Genomic DNA, 23,767 nt, shown 5'->3' with positions numbered 1-23,767 from the left:
AAGATTAATCCTGATTGGTGCCTCCCATCCCCAGCATACTTGCTAGACATTTTAAATAAACTCAACAGGACAGGTACCTAGAGGTTGGACCTGTTACTTTATTCAACATAAAACTGTAGTGCAAACTGTACTCCAGACATCTTTTGAATAAATTATTATCTTGAGAAGAAGATAGTATATATTCAGTGAAGCTCAGGCAGGTATTTGCAAAGGTGCTATAATAACTGATGAATGTTTTGTCCTGTATCACTTAATTAAAAAGACCATCCTAGTTGTTTGATCTATCTTTGACTTTTGATTCAGTAAATATGTCCCATATCTGAGAGAATTAGCCTAACAGCAATATTGACAAAATTTTACTTTGACTTATCCACCTGAACATTAGGAGGAACTTCCTGACAGTAAGGGCTGTTCGACAGTGGAATGCACTTCCTCGGAGTGTAGTGGGGTCTCCTTCCTTGGAGGTCTTTAAACAGAGGCTGGATGGCCATCTGTCAGGGATGCTTTGATTTGGATTTCCTGCATGGCAGGGGGTTGGACTGGATGGCCCTAGTGGTCTCTTCCAACTCTACGATTCTATGATTCTATGATTCTATGATCCAAAATTTACATCTCAGCAATGTCAAAGATAATAAGTGGTCCAAATGGCCAGCTCACAGAAAATATTCAGGTCTCATAAAAAGTCCGACAAGGTTGCATTCTGGCTCCAATTCTTATCCCCCCCCCCCCCAATAATGGAGTCCTTTGTTCCCCCACCCTTAAATCAAGCAAGATTCCAATTCTGATGTATGCCAATCATGTACATGGAGAGATCTTGAAGCACCTTTGAGACTAACTGAAAGAAAGAAATTGGCAGTATGAGCTTTTGTAGACTTCAGTCTACTTCTCAGACATATGCTAGTTAGGTTTAGCTTTTTTTGTGCTCAGGAACATTTCACCATCAATTACTCCAAAACCAAGATCGTAGTGTTTGGGAAAGGACAAAGAAAGCACAAGTGGGCTATGGATAGCCATAGTATTGAACAACATAACTGTTTCAAATATCTTGGCATCCATTTCAGTGAAACTTTAATTGGAAAACTCACTAAGCAGCAGTTAAACTGTTAGTTTCTACAGCTGTACATCAGATTCTAAAAGTTTTTTTTTTCCTTTCCTAGCGGTGGTCAAGTGGAGCCTGCCTTAAAAATATTTGTTGAGAAGGCCTTTGCTCAAATGTTCTATGGAGCAGAGATATGGGGAGAAGACAATATTGCTTCATTGAAAGCACTCCAGAATGGGTTTAGGAGGAAAGTACAGTTCCTTTCTCCAGGAACACCAGCTGCTCTGCTAAAAACTGAGGCACGCCTGCCCTCCATCAAATCTAGAGTTAATAAAAGCACGATTTAGTACTGGTGCAAACTGACCAAGATGGATGACACAAGGTCCCCCCAAATGTGTTGGTACAGTACTGACAACTGGTACTGAGAAGAAGAGTGGGCTGAAACCTGACAGCATAGACTGAATATATATATTGTGTTGGTAGAACTGGCAGCTATGTTAGGATATCAACACAGCTTTAATAAACACATTCAAGAATTTAATCTATCCCTTGACAGGGAAGTTATAAATAATGGCTGTTCTTCCGGGTGGTTTGCTGCAATTAAAAAAGACCACCAATGTTCCAGCAATCTTTGTAATTTTTCTTAACCTCCCCCCATCTCTTTTGAGAAAGACTTTCACAGAATTAAGATTTTAACAAATGCCATCTGCCTTTTTGGAGGGAGAGTATCTCCGCTCTAGTGTTTTTGTGGTAAAGGTTACATAGAAATGCATTACCTGATGTGTTGGCCACTATATATTCACCCTAGAGAGTGTTGTCACAATTTGTGTCACAATGTAGTGGCTGCCTAACTTAGAATAATGAGATTTATTTGTTATCTGATGAAAGGGAGTATATTTTAATCCTATTGCACTGTTTGCAATTGCAGCAAAGAAAATCAGAATAAAAACCATGAGTCAATTGGTATCTGATAACAAGAATATATGATGCCCTGTGCCTTCAAGTTGTTTCTGACTTACGATAACCGTAAGGTGAATTTATCGTAGGGTTTTCTGTGGCTGAGAGTGTGTGACTCACCCTAGGTTACAGAGTGAGTTTCCATACACACACACACACACTATGTATTTCCACATGTAGATACTGTATTGTATTGTAGTCTCCTAAATATGTTTGCAGTGGCCTATGGCTATAAACAATAACATTTTGAACTGAATTGAGTGTTGGACCCAGTGTGACAAAGTGTTTTGAGACCATGAGGTATCTGGAGACCAGAGTTCGATTCCCAGCTTGGCCATGAAACCCACTGAGTGACCTTGGGAAAATCACTCACACTAAGCCTGAGGAGAAGGCAATGAGAAACCTCCTCTGAACAAATCTTGCCAAGAAAACCCCATGACAGGGTCACCATAAGTCAGAAATGACTTGAAGGCACACGACAACAACAACAAGTTGGACTATGGCTCTGAGAGATCAGGGTTCAAATCTTCATTTGGCTATGGGTGTTGACCTTGGGCATGTGACACTATCTCAGCCTCAGAGAACCACAAGGGCAAGCCCCCTCTGAACAAATTCTGCCATGAAAGGGCTTGCTTAGGATTGTTATACGTCAGAAGTGTCATGAAGGGACACAACAACAATAGCTACATATTACAACATAAGTACATTGTGCAGTTAGTCATTCATAAACCTACCATATATACTCAAGTATAAGTCGACCTCATGTATGAGTCAAAGCCAGGGTTCGGGGCGAAAATTAGGGATTCTGACATGACCTGTGGACAGGTGAGGGGTAAAAGTTAGAAAAACAGCAGGTCTGGAAAAGAGGCTTAAGAAGTGAGTGCTTGCCCTTCTCCCTCCTCCTCAGTGTGGCAGTCCCTGTATTGACCCATGTATAAGTTGACCCATGTTTTTGGGTCAATTTTTGGTCACAAATTTCTCGACATAGTAATTGAGCATATATGGTACTTGGCAGGAAGTGACCTGGGCTACTGTGCATGCAATGTGTAAGCTCTGCCACTGTGCTGTAGTCCTTTCCCAAATCCTCCAGGAAAACCAAGATTCAAACCAGGGACCTCTAGATACCCAACCTTATTGCCTGTTAGCCTGCAAGTCCCATTAGGTCTGGGCAGCATAGTTACTGGACAAAATCTGGGAAGCCACATCCTCATTAGTCCTATATGGTTACAAATTCTAATTCATACTCTCAAATTTGGATACTACCATTATTAGAAGGGGTAAATATTACTCTCTAGTATGAATTACTCTTAACCATTCTTTAGAATATTGCAATCGCTTTTGAGTGACACAAGGTCATGGTATGACCTGCCTTGAGTCCAAGTTGGGAGAAAGGCAGCATACAATAAATAAATAAATAAATAAATAAATAAATAAATAAATAAATAAAAGATTAACGCTACTGTGTGTCTAGTAGGATTTATAAAGAATTCAGTTAAAGAATAATTCCGACCATTTCTTTGCTTTCAGTACTGTTTGGAGTTATGGGAAAATCTGTCATTCTTTTCTTGGGAAAAGTAGTGCTGTATAATCACATATCATTCTGTTTATGAAGTTATTCTTCAACTATAAGCAGACAAACAGAAAAATAATCTGCATTTCTGACTGCTGCCAGTGTAACAAAAAACCTAACCCTAATAACTTCTGATCTCAACAGGAGACATTTAAATTCCAGGAAGACTTCAAATGGCTTCATTGAAGAGGCTGAGAAGAAGTTTACTCGAATTGTCTTTAGCAGAATGTTTCCTTTAGGCCAATGAGCTCCTGCAGAGGAAAATAAAGGAATTCAAGTGTTACAAATATGATTCTGCTTTATGAAATGGAAAAGCAAAATGTCAACTTGGTTAGGCTTTATTATTTATTTATTTATTTTATATCCTGCCTTTTTGTTTGCCCTGGGACCTGGGGCAGCTTACAAAGATTAAAACAGATACACGTAAAAGTCAATATGAAAGGATGAGATAAGCTTTATTGCATGTTACTTAACAGCCCTGGAAGTATTTGCATATATAAATAAGGGAGACTGTTCCACAATTTAATTTCCCTGATCTATCTATACACACACACACACACACACACACACACACACACCACATCACATACTCTTCTTCAATCTACATTCCAAGGGCAAAACACTTTATTGATCTGTTCTTGCACATGGTGTAAGGCAGTGTGGCCTGCAATATTTTGCTTCCTACAAATCAAGTTTATCTTCCCACACAATGCACCTGGTGCTCAGTGATCCCAAGTGCGGAAGTCTGAGGTTTCCCTTTCCATTTCAGTGGAAGACTGTAAGTAAACACTTGGTAGGATATTTTTAGAGTTGAACTTAACTCAAGTTAAAGCAAATATAGTGAAGTCGCTGATGGTCCTCTGCAGTAATGACAACTAGCAAATGCGGTGAAGAATTTGACTTATATTGATGTCAGTGTCAACTAAAGGCCCACAGATTTATGTCAGTTAAAATGTGGGTATTAAGAATGGAAATACTTTTTAAACCAGGTTTCATTCATGCATATAGGAAATTTGCTTTAAAATAAGTGTTACAAATTTTGATAGAGCTTCATACCCATTGTTATGCTAGCTGCTCTGAATTGTTTTACCTGAAATGTGGGAAATTAATTAAAGAAGTAATTTAATGTTAAGCACTCTTCAGATGACATGGGCTCCATTTTAAGAGTTTAGATGTTTGGATGAGAAGGCACTGGATGTGTATTCTGTCTTTGAATTATCTGTGTTCAGCTAGTGATAATGAAAGTTCATAGGTACTGTTGCGGGAGGCAGCAAAACCAGTAATATGGAATCAGATTCCACGGAAAGATTGTTCTGTTTTCTTTCTTTTCTTTCATTCAAATGGTAAAATAGGGCCCCCTCATGTAGTTTACCACCTCTCTCCCCATCTGGTAAAAACATTCCATATGCAAGAGAAAGATTCCTAGTCTTATTCAGGCCTGTTCTCTTTTTCTGAAGTTTTTGATAAAGTCCTCTGTCAGTCAGGGTCAGCCAAAATCCTATCCCAGTTGGCAAACAGCCAAATATACAGCTGTGCATAGGTTGTAGCTTAGGCTTGTACCATGAGTGCTTCAAAATACTACAGCAGACATAGAGGCTTAATAGTCTGTTAGCAGACATGGTGATTTTATTAGCATCATTCACACAAATGACATTGAATATATCTAAAAATAATGAGTAGGATCCAACAGTGGACTTCCGATGATGAAACAATGGATCCAGTAGAACAAAGAAGAAATTTCCCCATATGGCTATAGTCCTCTAGGGTCCCCAAAACCAGCCCTGGAAGACTGGAAATCCTCCAGAATCAGTTTTCAGGCAGTATGGAGAGTTTGGGCATGGAAAGCAGAAATGGGGAGGTGGGGGGAGAGAACAGTTGCAGCATTGGACATCATTTTGATCCAAATGGTGGCATTCATGATTGGCAGATATTGCCTTGGATTGCCAGATTTCAGGGCTTGGAAACACAAGCCAGTAGTTTGCCAGGCTTAACTGGTTTGTTGCTGCAAGTTACAACGACACTCCAGGGAAGGCTAATTTAGGGCCTTAACAGACAGGCCAAAATAAAACTGCTTTAGGTCACTTAGGAGGTATGCTGCTTTTACAAAAAGTGGAATACAAATAAAAGTTTTATTGTATTTATTATTTAAAAGAATGTACTCTTTGAAAACAAAGTAGAAGTTTATTTTTATCTATTATGATTAAAAATTGCAACAGAAACTACTCAGAGATTAAAACACATTCTGTTGACAAACTGCCACCTTCTCTTGCCTGCAGTTTAATAACAGCAAATAGCTGCGGAATACTAAAAGTATATTTTAGCATCCTGGACACCAGGGGTGGTCCAAGCAGGACAAGGGCACTCATTCCCAAATGGCAAGGTGTGGTGGTCCCCTTGAACCATTAGACATATCTGGTACTCAGGGTACATAGAGATGCTCCAGACAAATGTTTGTCTTAGAGGAATGTAAAGCAGACCATGTCAAGGCAGTGGTAAATGGGGCGCGCAGCGTGAGTACGTGTCCCATTATTTCTACCAGGGCTTGCCTTCTGCGTAAGCTCAAAGCCACAGATGGCAAGCCCATCTATAAGGCGGGCCAACTGTACTTACACCTAAATCTAGTTACCAGTCTAGTTGGCTGTTGCTGATTGTGTGCCTTCAAGTCATTTCCAATTCATGGGAACCCTAAAGTGACCCTATCATGGGTTTTTCTTGGCAAGAAGTGTTCAAAGGAGGTTTGCCATTGCCTTCCTCTGAGGCTGAGAATATGGGATGTCGGGGAATCAAACCCTGATCTCCAGTGTTGCAGTCCAACACTCAGAAGCGCTACACCACACTTGCTTTCTAGTTACCAGTCTGCAATTGATTCTGTTGTCAGATATAATTGGGTCTAGGCAGTATATTTAGGCCCTTGTTTGCATGCAGAAGATTCTTTATTCAATCGCTGACTACTTAAACCAGTTAACAGCCCCTTATATGATACCACCTAAAAGATCTTGGGAAAAAACCTACATCTCTGATCTGTTGCCAGGAAGGGCAGGGAATACTGGACTAAATGGAATAATGAGCTGATTCAGTGTAAGGTAGCATCAGAATCAATGTTTGTTGTTGTTGTTAACTGCTGACAAGTCCATTTTGATTTATGATGGCCCTATTGTTAATAAGAAGGTGACTTGGAGTTTTCTTATTCTATATGAATGACAGACCTTCAAGTCACCTTGTTATCAATTGCCCTGCTCAGGACTTACAAACACAGAATAAAATGTACTGTGCTGGCCAAATGGCTGTAATAAAGTTATATTATTATTAATAAAATGTACAATCAGAAGACAGAAAATGACTGACGATTCAGATGAATTCTTCTTTCTCTCTTACCCCCATTCCTATCTCAATTCCTAGTCTGAATATATTATGTTCAGCTTTCTTCCACATGTTTTTCTTCTACTACAGAAGCAATCTCATCTTCAACGTTTTCTTTAAAAAAAATTGTGGCATGGCTTAGCACAAGATTTTTTAAAAAATAGAACATAATCACTTAGTTCTGGAGCGTGTGCATAGCTGAACATGTGTCTGTTTGGGACAGTCCTGTAACTATATTGTGTATCCGCCAAGGTAGCTTCCACTGGAAGGCAGCCCCAGCATTAGACAGAAGGAAGTGATTGAGTGCCACAGACAGCTGATTTTGTGCATGGTGAAAGCACAGCAAATTGTAGCTTATTTAATTTATTATTGTTGCATTTTCACTCTTGGGGAAAGACTCTTGTGAGATTTTCTGTGTTGGTTGCCAAAATAACTTGGCAGTCTGTGTGTACTAAGCATTCCATTTATTATTTTATTTATTTATACAAGTTTATATACTCCTCCTCTCTACTTGGAGATCTCAGGGTTGAGACCTTGATTTAAAAAAAATGTGTCACAATTTATAACAATTAAACAGCATAAAACAGAGAACAGAAATCCACAGCTGAATAAAACTATGGCCACTGAGCTCCAGAGGTCTGGATGACAAAGCATGGTTTAACTTGGCACTGAAAAGAGGTCAGTATTAACACCAAGGACAAGGCTTCTACAATTGGAACATCATAACATCTTGACTCCTTTTATTTGTGTGTATATACATGTGCCAACATCCTTATGGTCCAAAACACACTGCAGAAATAATCTGGTTTCAGACTACTTTAACTGCCCTGGCTCAATGCTATGGATTCTGGGAACTGTAGTTTTGTGATACATTGAGCCTTATCTGACAGAGATCTCTGGTGCCACAATAAGCTACAATTCCCAGGATTCCCTAGCATTGACCCAGGACAATGAAAGCAATCTCAAACTGGATTATTTCTGCAGTGTGCTTTGGACTTATCTGACTATGACAATAAAAGTCTGACAACAAAACCTTTGCCTGACTGTGACAATTTTCACTCTTACTGAAAGACAGTTGTGTGATTTTCTGCCTTGGGTGCCTAGATAACTTGACAGCACATGGGATATAGGAAAATAGTCACCATGTACCCGGTTTTATCAGAGTAGTCCTCTGTTTGAAGGCATATTCTATTTGAAGGGCTATCAAGTACAGGAAAACAGCCTAAGAAGCAAGGGCCTTGATATTGCCCTGTCATCAGATCATAGTCTCATTCCCTTCCTTATGCCTGTAAGTAATTTCTCATTAACCGAGGATATAGCTTTGTTGTTATTATGTGCCTACAAGTAGCTGCTGATCCATAACGACCCTAAGGTGAGCCTGGGGCTGAAAGTGTGTAACTTGCCCAAGATAACCCAGTGGGTTTCCATAGCCAAGTAGGGATTCAAACCCTGATCTCCAGAGTCATAGTCCAACACTCAGACCATTATACCAGTAGCTACATATTACAATTAATGAAGTGTAGTGCATAGACCTCTTGGTAAATACTCTCCCTTCTCCATGCTTGTAATTAATTTATCAGTTGCATATTCTTTCTTTTCCTCATCATTCTTGTCCCTAGAAATCTCTAGTTGTCAGATTCTGCATTTCATTCTTCACTGAAAAATCAAAACAATAGAAAAAAGTTTGTCTTTCATACAGCTCACCTACTTTTTACTATCAAGCTGACTGAGACTTTTTAAAAAATGCTTGTTAATACTTTATTAATGCTTGAATACATTAATGCTTTTATTAATGCTTGAATAAATTAATGATTTATTAATACTCCAGTGTTAATGCTTTAGGGATGTAGTGGCTTAGTGGTTAATATGCCAATTCTGACGATTGTAAGATCAGAAGGTTGGCAGTTCGAGGCCGAGTGCTGTATAATGGGGTGAGCTCCCATCATTAGTCCCAGCTTTTCCCAACCTAGTGGTTCAAAAGCATGCAAATACAAGTAGATAAACAGGTACCACTTTGGTGGGAAGGTAATAATAATTTATTTATTTATTTATAACTCGCTTCTCACCGTGTTGGATCAAGGCGGGCAACAGTATATAAAAAGAGAAAACAATAATATCAAAGGCATTTGAATCAGTCCGAAGAGAACAATTTAGGCAAGTGGAGAGTGAAATTAGGGGATCAATTTGGGAAGGCCCGCTGGAAGAGATTTGTTTTTATTGCCTTCTTGAAGGCTTCGAAAGATGTTAGTTAGCGGATCTCGTCCGGCAGATCGTTCCAGATTTTAGGAGCGGCAGCAGAAAACGTCCTCTGGGAAGTAGTTACCAGTCTAGTTCTCTGTGACTGTAGTAGGTTCTTCCCTGAGGACCTGAGAGTGCAGGAAGGATTATATGGGAGGAGGCATTCCCTCAGGTAAGCTGGATCCAGGCCATGTAGGGCTTTATAGGTAATAACCAAGACCTTGTACTGTGCCCGGAAGCTAATAGGCAGCCACTGTAGGGATTTTAAGATAGGTGTGATAGAATCAAACTTAGAACTCCCAGTCACCAATCTGGCTGCCATGTTTTGGACCAGTTGCAGCTTCTGAACGTGGCATAAGGGTTGCCCCATGTAGAGCGTATTGCAGAAATAGAGACGAGAGGTTACCAGTGAATGTACAACCGTTTCAAGGTTTTCCCGTTCCAGGAAGGGGTGTAACTGGCATATCAGCCAAAGCTGATAACAGGCACTCCTGGCTGTCGTGTCAACCTGGGATGACAGGTGAAGTGACAAGTTGAGAAGCACCCCCAAGCTACGAACACAGTCCTTTAGGGGAAGTGTGACCCCATCCAGAACTGGGGAGCTTATCATCATACCTGGATCGGGACTGCCTATGACGAGTACCTCCATTTTATTTGGATTCAATTTAAGTCTATTTTCCGTCATCCAATCCATTACTGACCTCAGACAGTCATTCAGAGGAGAGATGCCATCCATGGTCACTGAAGCAATCTGAGACATGGAGAAACAAATTTGGGTGTCATCAGCATACTGATTACACCCCGCCTCATGTCTCTGGATGATCTCACCCAGCGGCTTCATGTAAATGTTGAAGAGCATTGGCGACAGTATCGCGCCCCGAGGGACACCCGATTTGAGCTCCCTCTTGGCTGAACAACTGTCGCCAAGTGACACTATCTGGAATCTGCCTGAAAGATAGGACCGGAACCACTGTAATAGCGTTCGATGCAGTCATGCTGGCCACATGACCACCTGAGTCACTGGTTCTTTGGCTTAGTAATGGAGATGAGCATCACCCTCTACAGTTGGTTATGTCTAATCATTCATGTCAAGGGACTACCTTTACTTTTTATATTTATTAATGCTTTATTAATATATAAATTAAAACTCAGTTCTGGTATTATCAACTAGATCATTTTCCCATGTGCTTTGCAAAGTAGTCCCAGTTCTTCCTCACTTGCTTGCTCCATGACAGAGGTCATCTAATAGAACAGCACTTTATATTTACAAAATGTGGGATATGGTTACTGTAAGCCTTGATTTGGAGCTATTATCTGGATTAATAGCGTTATTGAGTTTTGTCACATATGAGAAGGGAAATTTTTGTTGTTTTAATAATGTATCTTTCCTAGGTCAGTCATGGGCTACTGTGCCCTTATAAGTGAATTAAAAACCCCTTTCAAATCTTCTTACTCAGAGAACTGATAGCGATATTGTTTACACATGTAATTACTCCTGGCTAATGGACAGCCATGGAGACAGTCAGTGCTTGATCATGTTGCTCTATTCTCCTTTGGATTTTCTTTCAGCCATGGACCAAGTTCTTGGCAGCACCAGCAAATACATAGCTGAATAAAATGGATGCTATCTCAGCGTTAAATATAATGTAAAGAAATCTACAATTGATCCAGCATTGCTCTTTTATTTCCCTTTCATCATTTTCTCCTTCCCTTCCTGTAGGTTCACAGCATTATTATTTTTTCCAGAGTGGGCTTGTCATTGAAAGGCATACAAAACACTGAATCCTGTGTTCTGTTGCTGAAAAGAGTTCTTTTTATTGTACCCAGACTGCCAGAATAGACCTGTGGATAATGGGAAAAATCAACATGACTCTTTCTCTTGGTGGTTTTCCACTGCCTTGATCCATTTAATCAGATAAAACAGCATTTGGTTTCCAGCCAGCCTCTCTTCTAAATAGGTTGGATTGTGCCCAGCTGACCTTTTGCTGTTTCCACTGATCATTAAAACTGAATAGATCCTTTAATATAATCTGTACAGTATTGTGTCAATTCATCTGAATTGTGCAGTCTATATGGTAGTTATGAGTAAATAATTCTGGGTTTTCTGTTTTATGAAGGTGAGCTAATGCAGTTTTTGCTGTAAACCTTGGAACAATTATTTACTTAGTTTCATTTTTTGATTATATATATTTTTAAAAAATCCTCAGGACATCTACTTGGAGATAAATTATACTGAAATTAATTGGATTTACTTCAAAATGAATGAATGAGTGTATGTATTTATTTTGCATTGAGGCCATTTCACATCTTCAAGATTCAGCCAGCGTGATTTCTTTTGATCTAAATCTCAGTCTCTTAGACACCACCCTTGCTCCTGATTTATAGCCTAGTTATGTCAGCTTCTCCACCCGTAAAATGACAGTGCTCTGCTTATCCTGACTATTGAGGATTCATGTTTGTAAAAGTGCTTTATGTTCTGATTTTAAGATATGGCTCACACTGTATTCTAGTTTGCACAAGGTATCCTAACTTTCAGCTTGTTCCCATCTGACATTCTGTGCATCTGTGTTGCACCATTGTTGGTTTCATACTCCTTTCTTTGCCATGACCTCTTCACCTATAAGGTTGCAGTTTTATCCCTGTTATTTGAGGAGACATGTTTTGACAGGGAGAAGGTATGTGATATTTCACCTTGTACTGTGAGTTAAGATTCAGGTATCCCCTTCTCAACTTTGTTTGCAAGGTAGAGCTTTGGTTCTGGCTTATGTATAAGAAACCAAAGGGTGTAACCACTCAGAAATCTCTTTTATGCTATGTTTCATTATCATCATTTCAAAGGTGTGCAAGGCTGCCTTGTGACATGACACCTGATGCTAGAAACAAAGGCTAAGTAGATACAAGCATTCTTGTATTGATAAGGATTGTTGTTAGGCCAGACAGCTGGAATTGCTCATGCACTTTGAACAATAGTTTTATACTTAGAAATCAAGATCTGAGGATTTTTGTAGCATGGAGATATTTGCTTCCTAATGTATACTGCATCCAGCAACATACAGTAAAGGTACATACACATGAGTCCAAAACATAGAAGCAATCCAGTTTGAGACCACTTTAACTGCCCTGGCTCAATGCTAAGAGAATTCTGGGAATTGTAATTTTCTGAGACATTTAGCCTTCTGTCAAAGAGCCCTGGTGGCACAATACACTACAGTTCCCAGGATTCCCTAGCACTGAACCAGGGCAGTTAAATTGGTCTCAAACCAGATTATTTCTGCAGTCTATTTTGCACCATTGTCTCCACATTACAAAGTTAAACTTCTATCTCACTTTAGCTGCCATGGATCCATCCTATGGAATCCTGGGAATTGTAGTTTGGTGATGGCCTTAAAATTCCCAGAACTCTGCTTCAGGGAATGGACTAGAGCGCTCTAGCAGTGAATTATAATTACTTCACCAGATTACAAATTGCAGGATTCTACAATGTGGAGCCATGGAAAGTTTAATCAAACTGCTATAATTGTACAACTGTAGCCAATTGAAAAGGTTCAAGCAGAATAAGATTCCTTTATCAGCAGATGAATGGAGAAAAAGCAACACCAGTAGGTACATTTACAAACTGGTTAGACAAATCTGTGGAGAAGCCTTTTTCGACACTTGTACTGTGTGAATGAGACTTTCCTAGCAGTGAGTTCCTTCCAATCACTTTTATAAGTTTGGACTATAGGAAAGTAAGAAGTTGCCTTATAATGATTGAGACCATTGGTGACTTTAACCCAGTATTGTGAACTCTGATTGGCACTGGCCTTCCAAGATTTCAGGCAGGATTCTTTCCTAGCCCAATCCACTGGTTCCCATCCAAAGGTTAGCCAATCCCGATCCTACTTAGCTTCAAAAATTCAATCAAGGTGTGTTCAAGACGGCATGGCTCTCAGAAAAATGGCATTTGAGGGGGTTTGCTGCAATCATTACTCATAATTGGTTATCTTCACCCCACGAATGCATAGTGCAGGTTTAGCCTCCCTTATCCGGAATTCCAAAATCTAAAATATTTGGGAGGGGGGAATTATGAGTGGCTGAGATAGTGACCCCTTTGCTTTCTTATGCCACTCATAATCTCCCCCCGAGTATTTTAGATGTACACAAATTTTGTTTCGTGCATAAAATTATTAAAAATATTGCATGAAAATACCTTCAGGTTATGATTATAAGGTGTATATGAATATACATGAATTTTGTATTTAGACTTATGTCCCATCTTCAGGGTATCTCATTATGTATGTATATACAAATAGAGATATTCCAAAATACAAAATAAATAAATAAATAAATAAATAATCAATCCTGAATCCAAGACACTTCTGGTACCAAGGTAAGGGAGACAACCTATACTGGGCAACTGCTAGAATTTAATGAATCTTAACCATCTGTTTTTCTTCATCATGATAAGGCTGTGTCACACATGACAGACATGATCAAAGGATTAAGGGTAGTGTGATGGCAATATCTAATTCTGCTGGCAAAACGTCAGGAAGAAAATCTTCTAGAACATGGCCACATAGCCCGAAAAACCCACAAAAAACTATGGATACCAGCCATGAAAGCCTTCGACTTCACCTATCTATCTATCTATCTATCTATCTATCTATCTATCTATCTATCCATCTATCTAAACTTCAGCTCAGTTACAGCAGGAGTGGGGACTCTTTGGTCTTTCAAATACTTGCCCTACAATTCCCATCAGTCTTAACAAATTATAGAAATGGTAGTCCAAAACATTTAGACAGAGAAGAGGGTTTCTCTTTTTCAGATGCCACCTGGGACAGTGAACATTTCCAGTTTCACTGAATCATGTTCTGTCCAGGAGTTCTAGTGTAAAGCAACTTTTCACTGATCTGTGCAGCTATAAATAACTGTGTGTGCACGAAAAACCAAAAAAACAAACAAAAACAAAACACTTTAAGCCAAACTAAAATGTTGATGATTAAAAATAAACACATAAACACATGTATTCAGTTCTCATTGAAAGATTTTTAACTAGTGCAGTTCATTGATGATTGCAGGAATACTTAATTTAAAAAAAAAATTCATCCCAAGTGAGCAGTTCCTATGTAATTTATTTGGGACTATGGAGGGGGGAGGGAAATTCTGAACCTTGTTCACAGCTAAATTAAATTGCATGCTTGGTAATCCGGTTTCCTGAAATAGCTGTAGAGTTTTAGGCTAGAAAACAATGCAATAACAATTTCTCAGATGACCCAACACCTGCTTTAGCAGGGCATACTGAAACCCTTTATAGTTTCTTGAAGTTGGTATTTCGTTACAAAACTTTTATTTCAGCCAGAGGTAGTTATAATTACAGTTACAATTAGCAGTAAAAAACAAATGAGCAAAATCACATTATCCAGCTTGGTATCTGATTGCAGTAGATTAGCAAACTATGTACATTCCAGGACAAACTGAGCAGTTTACTAAGACCTGGAACATCATATTAATGAATAAATCAATGTTGTCTGTTTATATTTGCCAAGGGATAAATAATAATTCAAAAACTACAAGAAATTTTTGCAACCTTATTGAACTGCCTAGAATATTTTCAGACAAGGTGTATAGTGCCATAGACAATCATCGAAGAGTGGATCCCATTGTGCGAGGAAGGCAGGATATAAATCCTTGAAATAAATGAAATAAAGAAATTGCTTGGCAACTTTTTTTTGTAAAATATTCAAATACAATAATGTATTCTTGTTTTAATATATAATAAAGATTGGAGTGGTGAATACTCAGTTTCAAGAACCTGAAGCTTTGACCTTTATTTATTTATTTCTATCCTGCCTTTCTCCCAAAAAGAGACCCAAGGCGGTTCACAATATAAAAATACATTAAAACAACATTTAAAAAATCCAATTAAAATAGCCTAATTAAAACAGTAAAAAAGTTAAAACTTATAAGCATACAAAATTTAAAACATATAAACATTAAAAATATTCTAAACCAACTGCCCCAATAATACCAGGCCTGAATTATTTTAAAAAGCTTGCTGGAATAAAAATGTTTTTGCTTGCCGGCAAAAGGCCAGCAAGGAGGGGGCCAGCCTAGCTTCCCATGGAAGGGAGCTCCAAAGGGTGGGAGCAGCCACTGAGAAGGCTTGGGGCTTCATTCAGGATAAAACCTACAATCACCCATATTCTGAACTCACATTATTTTGTGGGGGTTTTACAGCAGTGCCTAATCTGAGAAGGCTCGAATTGCAGAGAAATATTTTTTTTTACACTGGCCCCATTTAGATATCATGTTAAACAATATGGTTTCATTTCTGTTTCAACACACAAAGTTTATTATTATAAACAGACTTGGAAAATATCTGGTTAATGGATATACAAGGGAAGACTAGCCACAGTTTCAGGACTGGATGTGATGATAATCTACAGTTAACTAAAAATGAAAACAAGCTTTTCTTAACAGTTACATCAGAGGAAGAAAGGGAAGGAGGACAAAATCAATCTCAGACTTGTGCATTTAATAATAACTCATAGCTTAGTGTTTCATGTAATAATAATATTGGCTCCTCTGGATGCCAGTATTAACCTAGTTTCCTGAAGGCTCACACTTATTTCCAGAAGATTCACATTGGCTTCATATGGGTTAGCCAGGGACTAGTCTACAAAGTGTATTGTACAAATCGCTGTGGGGTTTTTGCACATTTGCTCTGATGTCTAATTGTCTTCACTTTCCTGTGCATATTTGCATCTGTTTATTCTCCCTCTGCCAAAAAGGTACAGCCATTTGAATTCAAGCAAAGCAGATGAATGGCCACACATTTGAAAATGTGCATCCTTGTGTATACTCCCAGATACCCCATTAAAAACCACAAAGAGTTTTCTTTTGGAGTTTAAGGAGCCTCCGGCCCCACAAAAGCCCCGAACTCCTGTGAATTGCATGTGGCTGTATCACATTCTAATTGACTGGAATTAAGAATATTTTCATCATGTAGACAATCCCCAGGAGGTTACTGAAAATAGCTTTCTTAAAGTCTAGAATGCATGTCTAACTACACTAGGCTTCTACCTTTTGCTGTACAACAAATTCCAGGAGAACATAGGCTGCATCCACACAGCAGAAATAATCCGTTTTGACACCACTTTAACTGCCATGGCTCTGTGCTATGAAATTCTGGGCATTGCAGTTCCCAGAGTTGCAGAACAAAGCTCTGGGGCCACAACAAACCACAGTTCCCAGAATTCCATAGCACTGAGCCATGGCAGTTAAAGTAGTGTCAAACCAGATTATTTTTGAAATGTGGATGCAGTCATAGTCACTTCTATCTCCCACCAATTTTACCCCATTAATCTGATCATGACTGTTAGGATAAGATTCAAAATTAGTGATCCCTTGATTGCCTCTTCCACTTTCTGGGCAATGAAATTCTCTGCAAAGGATGTGAAGAATTTGTTGGACCTTATATTCTTGCTAGAATTTGACTTCCAACAAATATCAAGATAGTTTAAATCTCTCATCACTACCACACCTCTCCTTTCTGAATATTTAGTCATCTTGGCCTGTTACAGACTGCCAAAATAAAGCTGCTTCGGGTCTCTTTGGAGGTATGCTGTTTAAATGATGCATGCATCCTAAGAATCCGGAAGCTGCACCAAAGCTGCACTCCAGTGCTTAGGAATGGAGTGTGGCTTTGGCGTGACCTCCGGACTCTTAGGACCCATGCATCATTTAAATAGCATACCTCCAAAGAGACCCGAAGCAGCTTTATTTTGGCAGTCTGTAACAGGCCCTTGTCTCCTTTCTAAATGTTTGGTCTTCTTCTCTCATTTCTGAATGTTTGGTTATACTTCATTTAATGTGAATTGGAATGCCACGTGGAGTTGTGAAAATCATAAATCACTGATATATTTAGGTTAGTGAGCAACATTTTGGAAATGTCAGTGCACAAGCTTCTGCCTCCTTGTAAAACTGCATACAGCCTGCGTCATGGAGCATGCTGTGCCTTTGAGCTGTACCGGCTGGCTGGCTTGCACGGCTAGAAAGAACCCATGATATAATTTTGTACATGAACATTTTGATGTTTTTTTCCCCATTTACAGGTGCAGTACTGTGTAAATAGACTTGCATATTTTGCAGTTGGCCTTCAAATACATATCTACTGTATCAGGCTGGACGTGGGGGGAAATGAATCTCAAATGCACCAGAGCTTTGAAGAACTCTTGTACAACAATTTTCATCTTAAAACAAAAATAATTTTTTAAGTACATGACATGTTGGTTCTGCTGGTGAAACTGATAGAATCACAGCATATAAAACAAATAGAGTAAAGATTGGCGGGTTATAGACCGCCGCTTTGCAGCAGTCTCCCGCTGGCGCCATTTGCTCCATGAGGGAGCCGCAACAGCCACACCGCGTGGCTCCCGCGCGGAGCAAAAAAGAAGCTTCTTTTTGCGGCACCTCTATGACGTCGCGAGGCGCCTGGGGCGGACTCGCGACGTCATAGACACCGCGCAACGTCCAGACGCACAGCGTCCGATACGTAAAGATGGCGGCGCCCGTATGAACAGGGCACCGCCATCTTGTACATATTCTATACGTACTAGGGTTAGGGGGGTGCGGAAGCACCGCCCCTTCCTAACCCTAGTACGTATAGAATACGTACTAAGTGGCGGTGTGTAACCCGCCATTGCTAAAGATCAGTGGCTTAGTGCAGCATATTGCTTTATGAGAATCTACTTGAGACACATGCAGGTATCTGCCCACTTTATTTCAATAGAATTAAGGCCTATACAGCTTTCAAATCTGGCCCAAGTGTTGCTATTGTGAGCCATTAACTGCATCTAGGAATTGCAGCAATCAACTATTCATGGGTATTAAGAGAAATTGTTAACCAGAAGACTACTTGCTTCTCAGACACACTCTGTTGTTGCCAGAATGATTTTATAATTACATTATGAATATTGTACTGCCTTGCATGTATCTGATGCTGATAACTAAAGTTTTAAATAGCTTCCGGACATGCTGTGGATATGGTCTCAAGAAATGATACTGCACATGTACATATTACTACTTTTTACCTATATGTACTAATTATTTAAAGTTCTATTTGTGAAGATAATCCTTTTCACAAGGAAGAATGTCCTGAAAGTAGATTTACCAAACAAAATGTTTTCTAGGATACAAATAAACCCAGGAAAAAAACCTGAACCATATGAATGAATAACTAAGCAAATATGAATGTGAAATATGCATGAAGTGATATATGGAATGTATATTTAAATGCACTGTGTACAAAATGGTAATAGGCATGTTTCATCAGATATGTAACTGGGTAGTTTTTATATAAGAATACAGTAGTTTGGAATAAAAATCCATATATAATATTGCACAATATATAATTTTTTGTAATGTTCTTTACAATGTCTTCTTTCTTAGAGAAAGCTGATAAACCAAGCATATATTAGCTTCAGCAAGTTTACTCAGTTGAGAAGTATTAATGGCATATATTAAACATCAAAACATAGGTCACTACCCATGTAAAAAATTGTACAGTTAACTTTAATCAAATTGTTCATATTATAGTGTCTTCACAATATTTTGAAATAACCTGTTACAATAAAACAAACCTTGCACAGATTATTAATTTTTGACATATCTTATGTCTTCATATTGACTTGGACTTGTATAGGCAGCCTGCCCCAGTTAGTATTTTGTTGGTTTTTGTTGTTTTAGTCTATTGTTTTATTGTTTTTATATAAAACACCAACCTCACAAGTGATTGGGCACAGGTGAATACATTTTCAGCTGGCTAACAAGCAGTTACAAGTCTAACTTGGTGGTTAGCCAGCTGAAAAACCATCTAAATACCTTTTTAAAAAGCAGTAGCAGCAGCAGAAGAAGAAATGAATCAATGTTGGCAATTGCCATGAAGAACTTCAGTCAGAATCATATTTCACATTAGTAGCATGTTGGTATGTGGAATGACTCTATTACTAATGTACCCAGGGGCAATGTGAGCCGAAAAAACCCTCTTGACAATGCTGGAGAACTAAAACAGACATCTGCTATCAGTTAAGGTGATACCAGTTGGTACAATAATCTAAAAACCAGCCTTCCCCAGACAATCTCTCTCCAGATGTGTTGACCATATAGATCCAGCCAGCATGTCCAAATAGGAATTGTAAGCCAAACCATCTGGAGATAACTAGGTTGCAGAAGCCTGGCCTAAGTTAACCATTAAACCAACTGCTATAAAACTGAAACTATCCTCAACAGTTTCCCATAGAGTTCCATCTTCATAGACTGATTTATGGACAGTGTCTAATGAGCCAGTTGGGAGTATGGTTTGAATAATCAGTGTAATATCTTGATTTACAGAATGGACTCAACGCTCTCCACCTTGCTGCAAAAGAAGGCCATGTGGGTTTGGTTCAAGAATTGCTGGAAAGAGGATCCGCAGTGGATTCTGCTACTAAGGTAATATTATCACTCATTTTATAGAGAGCAGGACCAAGCAAAATCTCTCACATGTGCAACATATACCCCATATATATATATATATATATATATATATATATATATATATATATATGCCATTGATCCCTTTTGTCATGTTTTGGGTTCTCTGACCTGTTTTAGACCCAGGGGAAGCCTTTTTAAAACTACTTTTGAAAAAAAAGTTGCATAACCACACCTATAACATTTCATCTGCTAGTAAAATATATATTGAAATTGCCCGTTCTCCTATTCATAATGAAGACCCTTTAAAGCAATAAATTAAGCAATAAATCAAATAAATCAACCAGTCAATCAATGATTGAAAACTGGAGGTGGGGGATGCATTGGAGAGACAGGGTTCGAGAAAGCCTTCCAAGGGTCAGAGAGACAGAGCAGGCTCTGGACCTATGGAACTTACTCATGCTAATATATAGGGAGAATACTGGAAAAGACAGGGAATATGTCAGTCAGCTTCTGAAACATGTCCTTTAGAACTTAGTATGTTTTTTGTGCACATTCAATTTGCTATATTCACCTTCCTTCCTACTCATCCTACAAAATGTTATATTTGCATCCTATATGCTGGACTGTGATTGTATTGTCTGTCCGTTTGCCTGCCTGTCTGTCTTCTGTGTATCCTAGAAGAATACAGGTTCAAAGTGTTTTAGGGGAAGCATTGCAAACCTTATCAAATTTTTACATAAGGTCCCAGTTTGCATATAACACTAAGCCAGGATTTAGTCAGAGTGTGGAGAATTTTCCTTTTTTGTGGGGCAGGGGAGGAATTACAACTTTGTGAAGTTGAAGCTTTCATAATTAGAATCCATAGTTTTTTGTGGGGTTTTGGGGCTATGTGGCCATGTTCAGGAAGAATTTTTTCTGATGTTTCACCAGCATCTGTGGCTAGCATCTTTAGATGCTGGTGAAACATCAGGAATAAACTCTTCCAGAGCACGGCCACATACCCCACAAAAAACTATGAACTACTACTTTGTTAATTTAAAAAAAATCACATATCAACAAAACTGATACTTTAAATGGGGAGGGGAGAATTTATTTCTTCTCTGGGAAAAATAAGGTAAAAATACTTCAGTTTTAGAAAGTATATTGTAGTCCAAGGTGAGCAAAATGCATTTTTGTGGCTGCCTAGTTCACCCTATTTGTTTTTCCCTTAAATGCTCTCTGTGAATGTGGAGGAAATTTTTGCCATGTATATAGTCCCTCCAGGCCATTTTTAGGCATAGGAAAGGTCTTTTTTTTTTTAAATGGAAGTAAACTTTTAAAAAGGCCTCTCTTGAGACTAAAATGGCCCAGGGAGGGCTAAACTCCCTGGAGAAAATGCCCGCTAGAAAGCATTGGGGCATTAGAGGGGGGAAATCTGGGTTTGTTGCTGTGTGGGTTCTGGTGGAAGGGTGTGGCCCCTAATATCTCCTAGGGGCAAAATGGTCTCCTAGCCTGCTCTAGATGCCCCCCTCTTATACCTTATACCAAATAAAGTATTGACAACGGTTTTGATACTGTAGTACCAATCTTTTCAATTAGGTGTGGATGAAACATGGCCTTATGGTGCATGAGAGCCCAAAGCTGTTTTTGTGGCAACTGACTCCCCAAAACCAAACTTGTTCTGACTTGCATTGTTTCACAATTTCCCCCCCTCAAAATGATCAGTGGACTTCAGGCCATTACCAATTTTGTCCATACTCACAGCTCCCAGAGAATTCTAAGTGCAGAAAATCAGCCCAAAGATTAATTTAATTTGCCAGTCACAGTTTTAAACAGTGCTCTTTGAGTAATATGCACAGTGTTTATCATGGTGTTGCTTTGAGCCATGCTGTACAGTAAATGATATAAATGCATATGTATTTTTGTCTTCCCAAAACAGAAAGGTAACACTGCACTGCACATTGCATCCTTGGCTGGACAGGGCGAAGTGGTCAAAGTTCTAGTTAAGGAAGGAGCCAATATTAATGCACAGTCTCAGGTATGTAGACATTGACTCTATTCTGAAGTTTAATATTGCATAAAGTATTCTTTGTTTTATGTTGGCAAGGGTAATTGGGCAAAAACACACACACACATGCGTGCGCACGCGCGCGCGCGCACACACACACACACACACACACACACACACACACACACACACAGATTCAGTAAGAATGAGGTGCCCTGTTTATTCACCACTGTGGAAAATATTGAAAACTTACTGATAGTTGGAATGTGTTGGGGAAACTTGTTCACTTTCCCATTTGGGTTCAAGAATAGAGGCACTGGTGAAATGAAGACAACAATTTATTTGATGACAGACCAGCTAGATGTTCAGCATTTTAGCTGAGCAATCTGGCACTGAACAAACATATACCTTATGTGTTGTTACTGTTGTCATGTGCTTTCAAGTTATTTCCAATTTATGGTCATCCTAGGGTGACCCTAGGATGATTTTTTTCTGAGGGGGGGGCAAGATTTGTTCAGAGGGGAGTTGCCTTTGTCTTCCTCTGAGGCTGAGACACTGTGACTTTCCCAAGGTTACCCTGTGGGTTTCCATGCCCAAGCAGGGATTTGTACACTGGTCTTCAGAGTCATAGTCCAATGCTTATCACTGGCTCTCTTCTTTTTATTTATATTGGTTTCCCCCCTCTTAATCTTCATTCTATCATATTTTTCCTTATGCTCAACCTCTGGTCTTACCTAATCAAGTGGAAAAGCTAAATTAGATAGTTGTCCAGTTATGTTTATTGGCATCAATAGGGTCTGAAAGTCACTTCTCATAATGTCATAATTTGGAGACAATAAAATTATGAGCTTTCCCTTAGCAGGTAGAACTTGACATTTAGAGATGTGGAACTCAGTGTGGAACAGAAATTGACCATTGACAATACGTCCTGCTGAGCTGTCAGCCTACAAGGGGCTGCCTAAATGCCTGCCTATAAAAAAGATATGTGGCAGTCTAATCTCTCTAGGAAGGGAGTTCCAGAGCCTGGGAGCAGTCATGGAGATGTCAGGGTGCAGTGCATGACTCTTGTATATTTACAAATATGCAGAGCTCGTCTCTTGTGTATTTACAGGTGAGTACTGTATAGTGATCTGAATCTACTTGATTCTCAGTGGATAAGGAAAAAAAATGCCTGATCCTCTAGATCAATAGTTATCAAACTAAGAATGCACATGCTGTATTGATTTATTTCTCATTATTATTTGAGTAAAAGGTAGCATTTCTCTATAGAATTGCAAACTGATTTTGGAATCTGAGGGCAATTCTGTGAATACAAATGTGTGCTTATGGCCTTGATGCACAGTCTCTATCAGGATGTTCTTATGGACAAATCCAATGGAAAAAGGAGTGCTAGTTGTGCCAAGATAAATAAATAGGGATTACTAGGGAAAACTATCCAATAGACTACACTCCAGGGGCATATATACACTGCAGAATTAAATCAGTTTGATATCACTTTAACTGCCATGATGATATCTTACAGATTTCTGGGAATTGTAGTTAGGTGAGGCGCCAGAGCTCTCATATAAACCAAGTGGAATACCTCACCAAACTACACATCCTAGGGTTCCATAGGATAGAATCATGGCAGTAAAAATGGTGTCAAACTGCTTTTATTCTTCACTGTGGATACACCTTAAGTCTTTTATTTAGTAACAGTAAAAAGTAGTCCTAAATTTGTTCAAGCTTTAGTTAGGATGAGAGTGTCACATTAATGAACAATAGTTATTCATAAGCTATAACTACAAAGAGCATCTGGAATAGTGCTCTTTTCTTTTTTTTACATGGAAGGCAGTGCTGCAGTATCTCAGTCAGTATTCTTTGATCTATTTTGGTAGCTGCTGACTCACACCAGCAAACAGAAGAGGCTTCAGAAGGGGAAAGGATAGAAAAGAATTCAGAAATAACTAAAGAAAACGGAATCTGTAGAGTGATGGAAATTTTTTTACATGTTCAATATCATGAAACTTCATATCACCAAAGATCTGTAGGACACAGGTGAATATAGGTCTTTACACACACACACACCCCACATACATGTACAGAAATATATGTAATGGTGGAGTAATGTGTGTACGTTCAAAGGAATATATATTAAACTTCATACACCAGGATGGGA

The 23,767-nt window shown here is 39.0% G+C and overlaps 1 protein-coding gene across 12 annotated transcripts in view; it reads left to right on the top strand.

The window, feature by feature from the left end:
- The window catches only part of ANK2 (ankyrin 2), a 404,131-nt gene that overhangs the window by 230,232 nt on the left and 150,132 nt on the right, over positions 1 to 23,767 (top strand). For all 12 annotated transcript variants that reach the window (XM_089525944.1, XM_089525945.1, XM_089525937.1 and 9 more), the window contains 2 exons: positions 19,539 to 19,637; positions 21,541 to 21,639. In XM_089525944.1, coding sequence (XP_089382070.1) covers positions 19,539 to 19,637; positions 21,541 to 21,639 — 198 coding nt within the window. The remainder of the gene's footprint in view (positions 1 to 19,538; positions 19,638 to 21,540; positions 21,640 to 23,767) is intronic.

This window comes from Sceloporus occidentalis, unplaced genomic scaffold, assembly GCF_023333645.1.
Source record: "Sceloporus occidentalis isolate IW3139 unplaced genomic scaffold, rSceOcc1.0.p SCAF_5, whole genome shotgun sequence".
Taxonomy (NCBI): Eukaryota; Metazoa; Chordata; class Lepidosauria; order Squamata; family Phrynosomatidae; genus Sceloporus; species Sceloporus occidentalis.
This window is presented reverse-complemented; position numbering and strand designations above follow the sequence as displayed.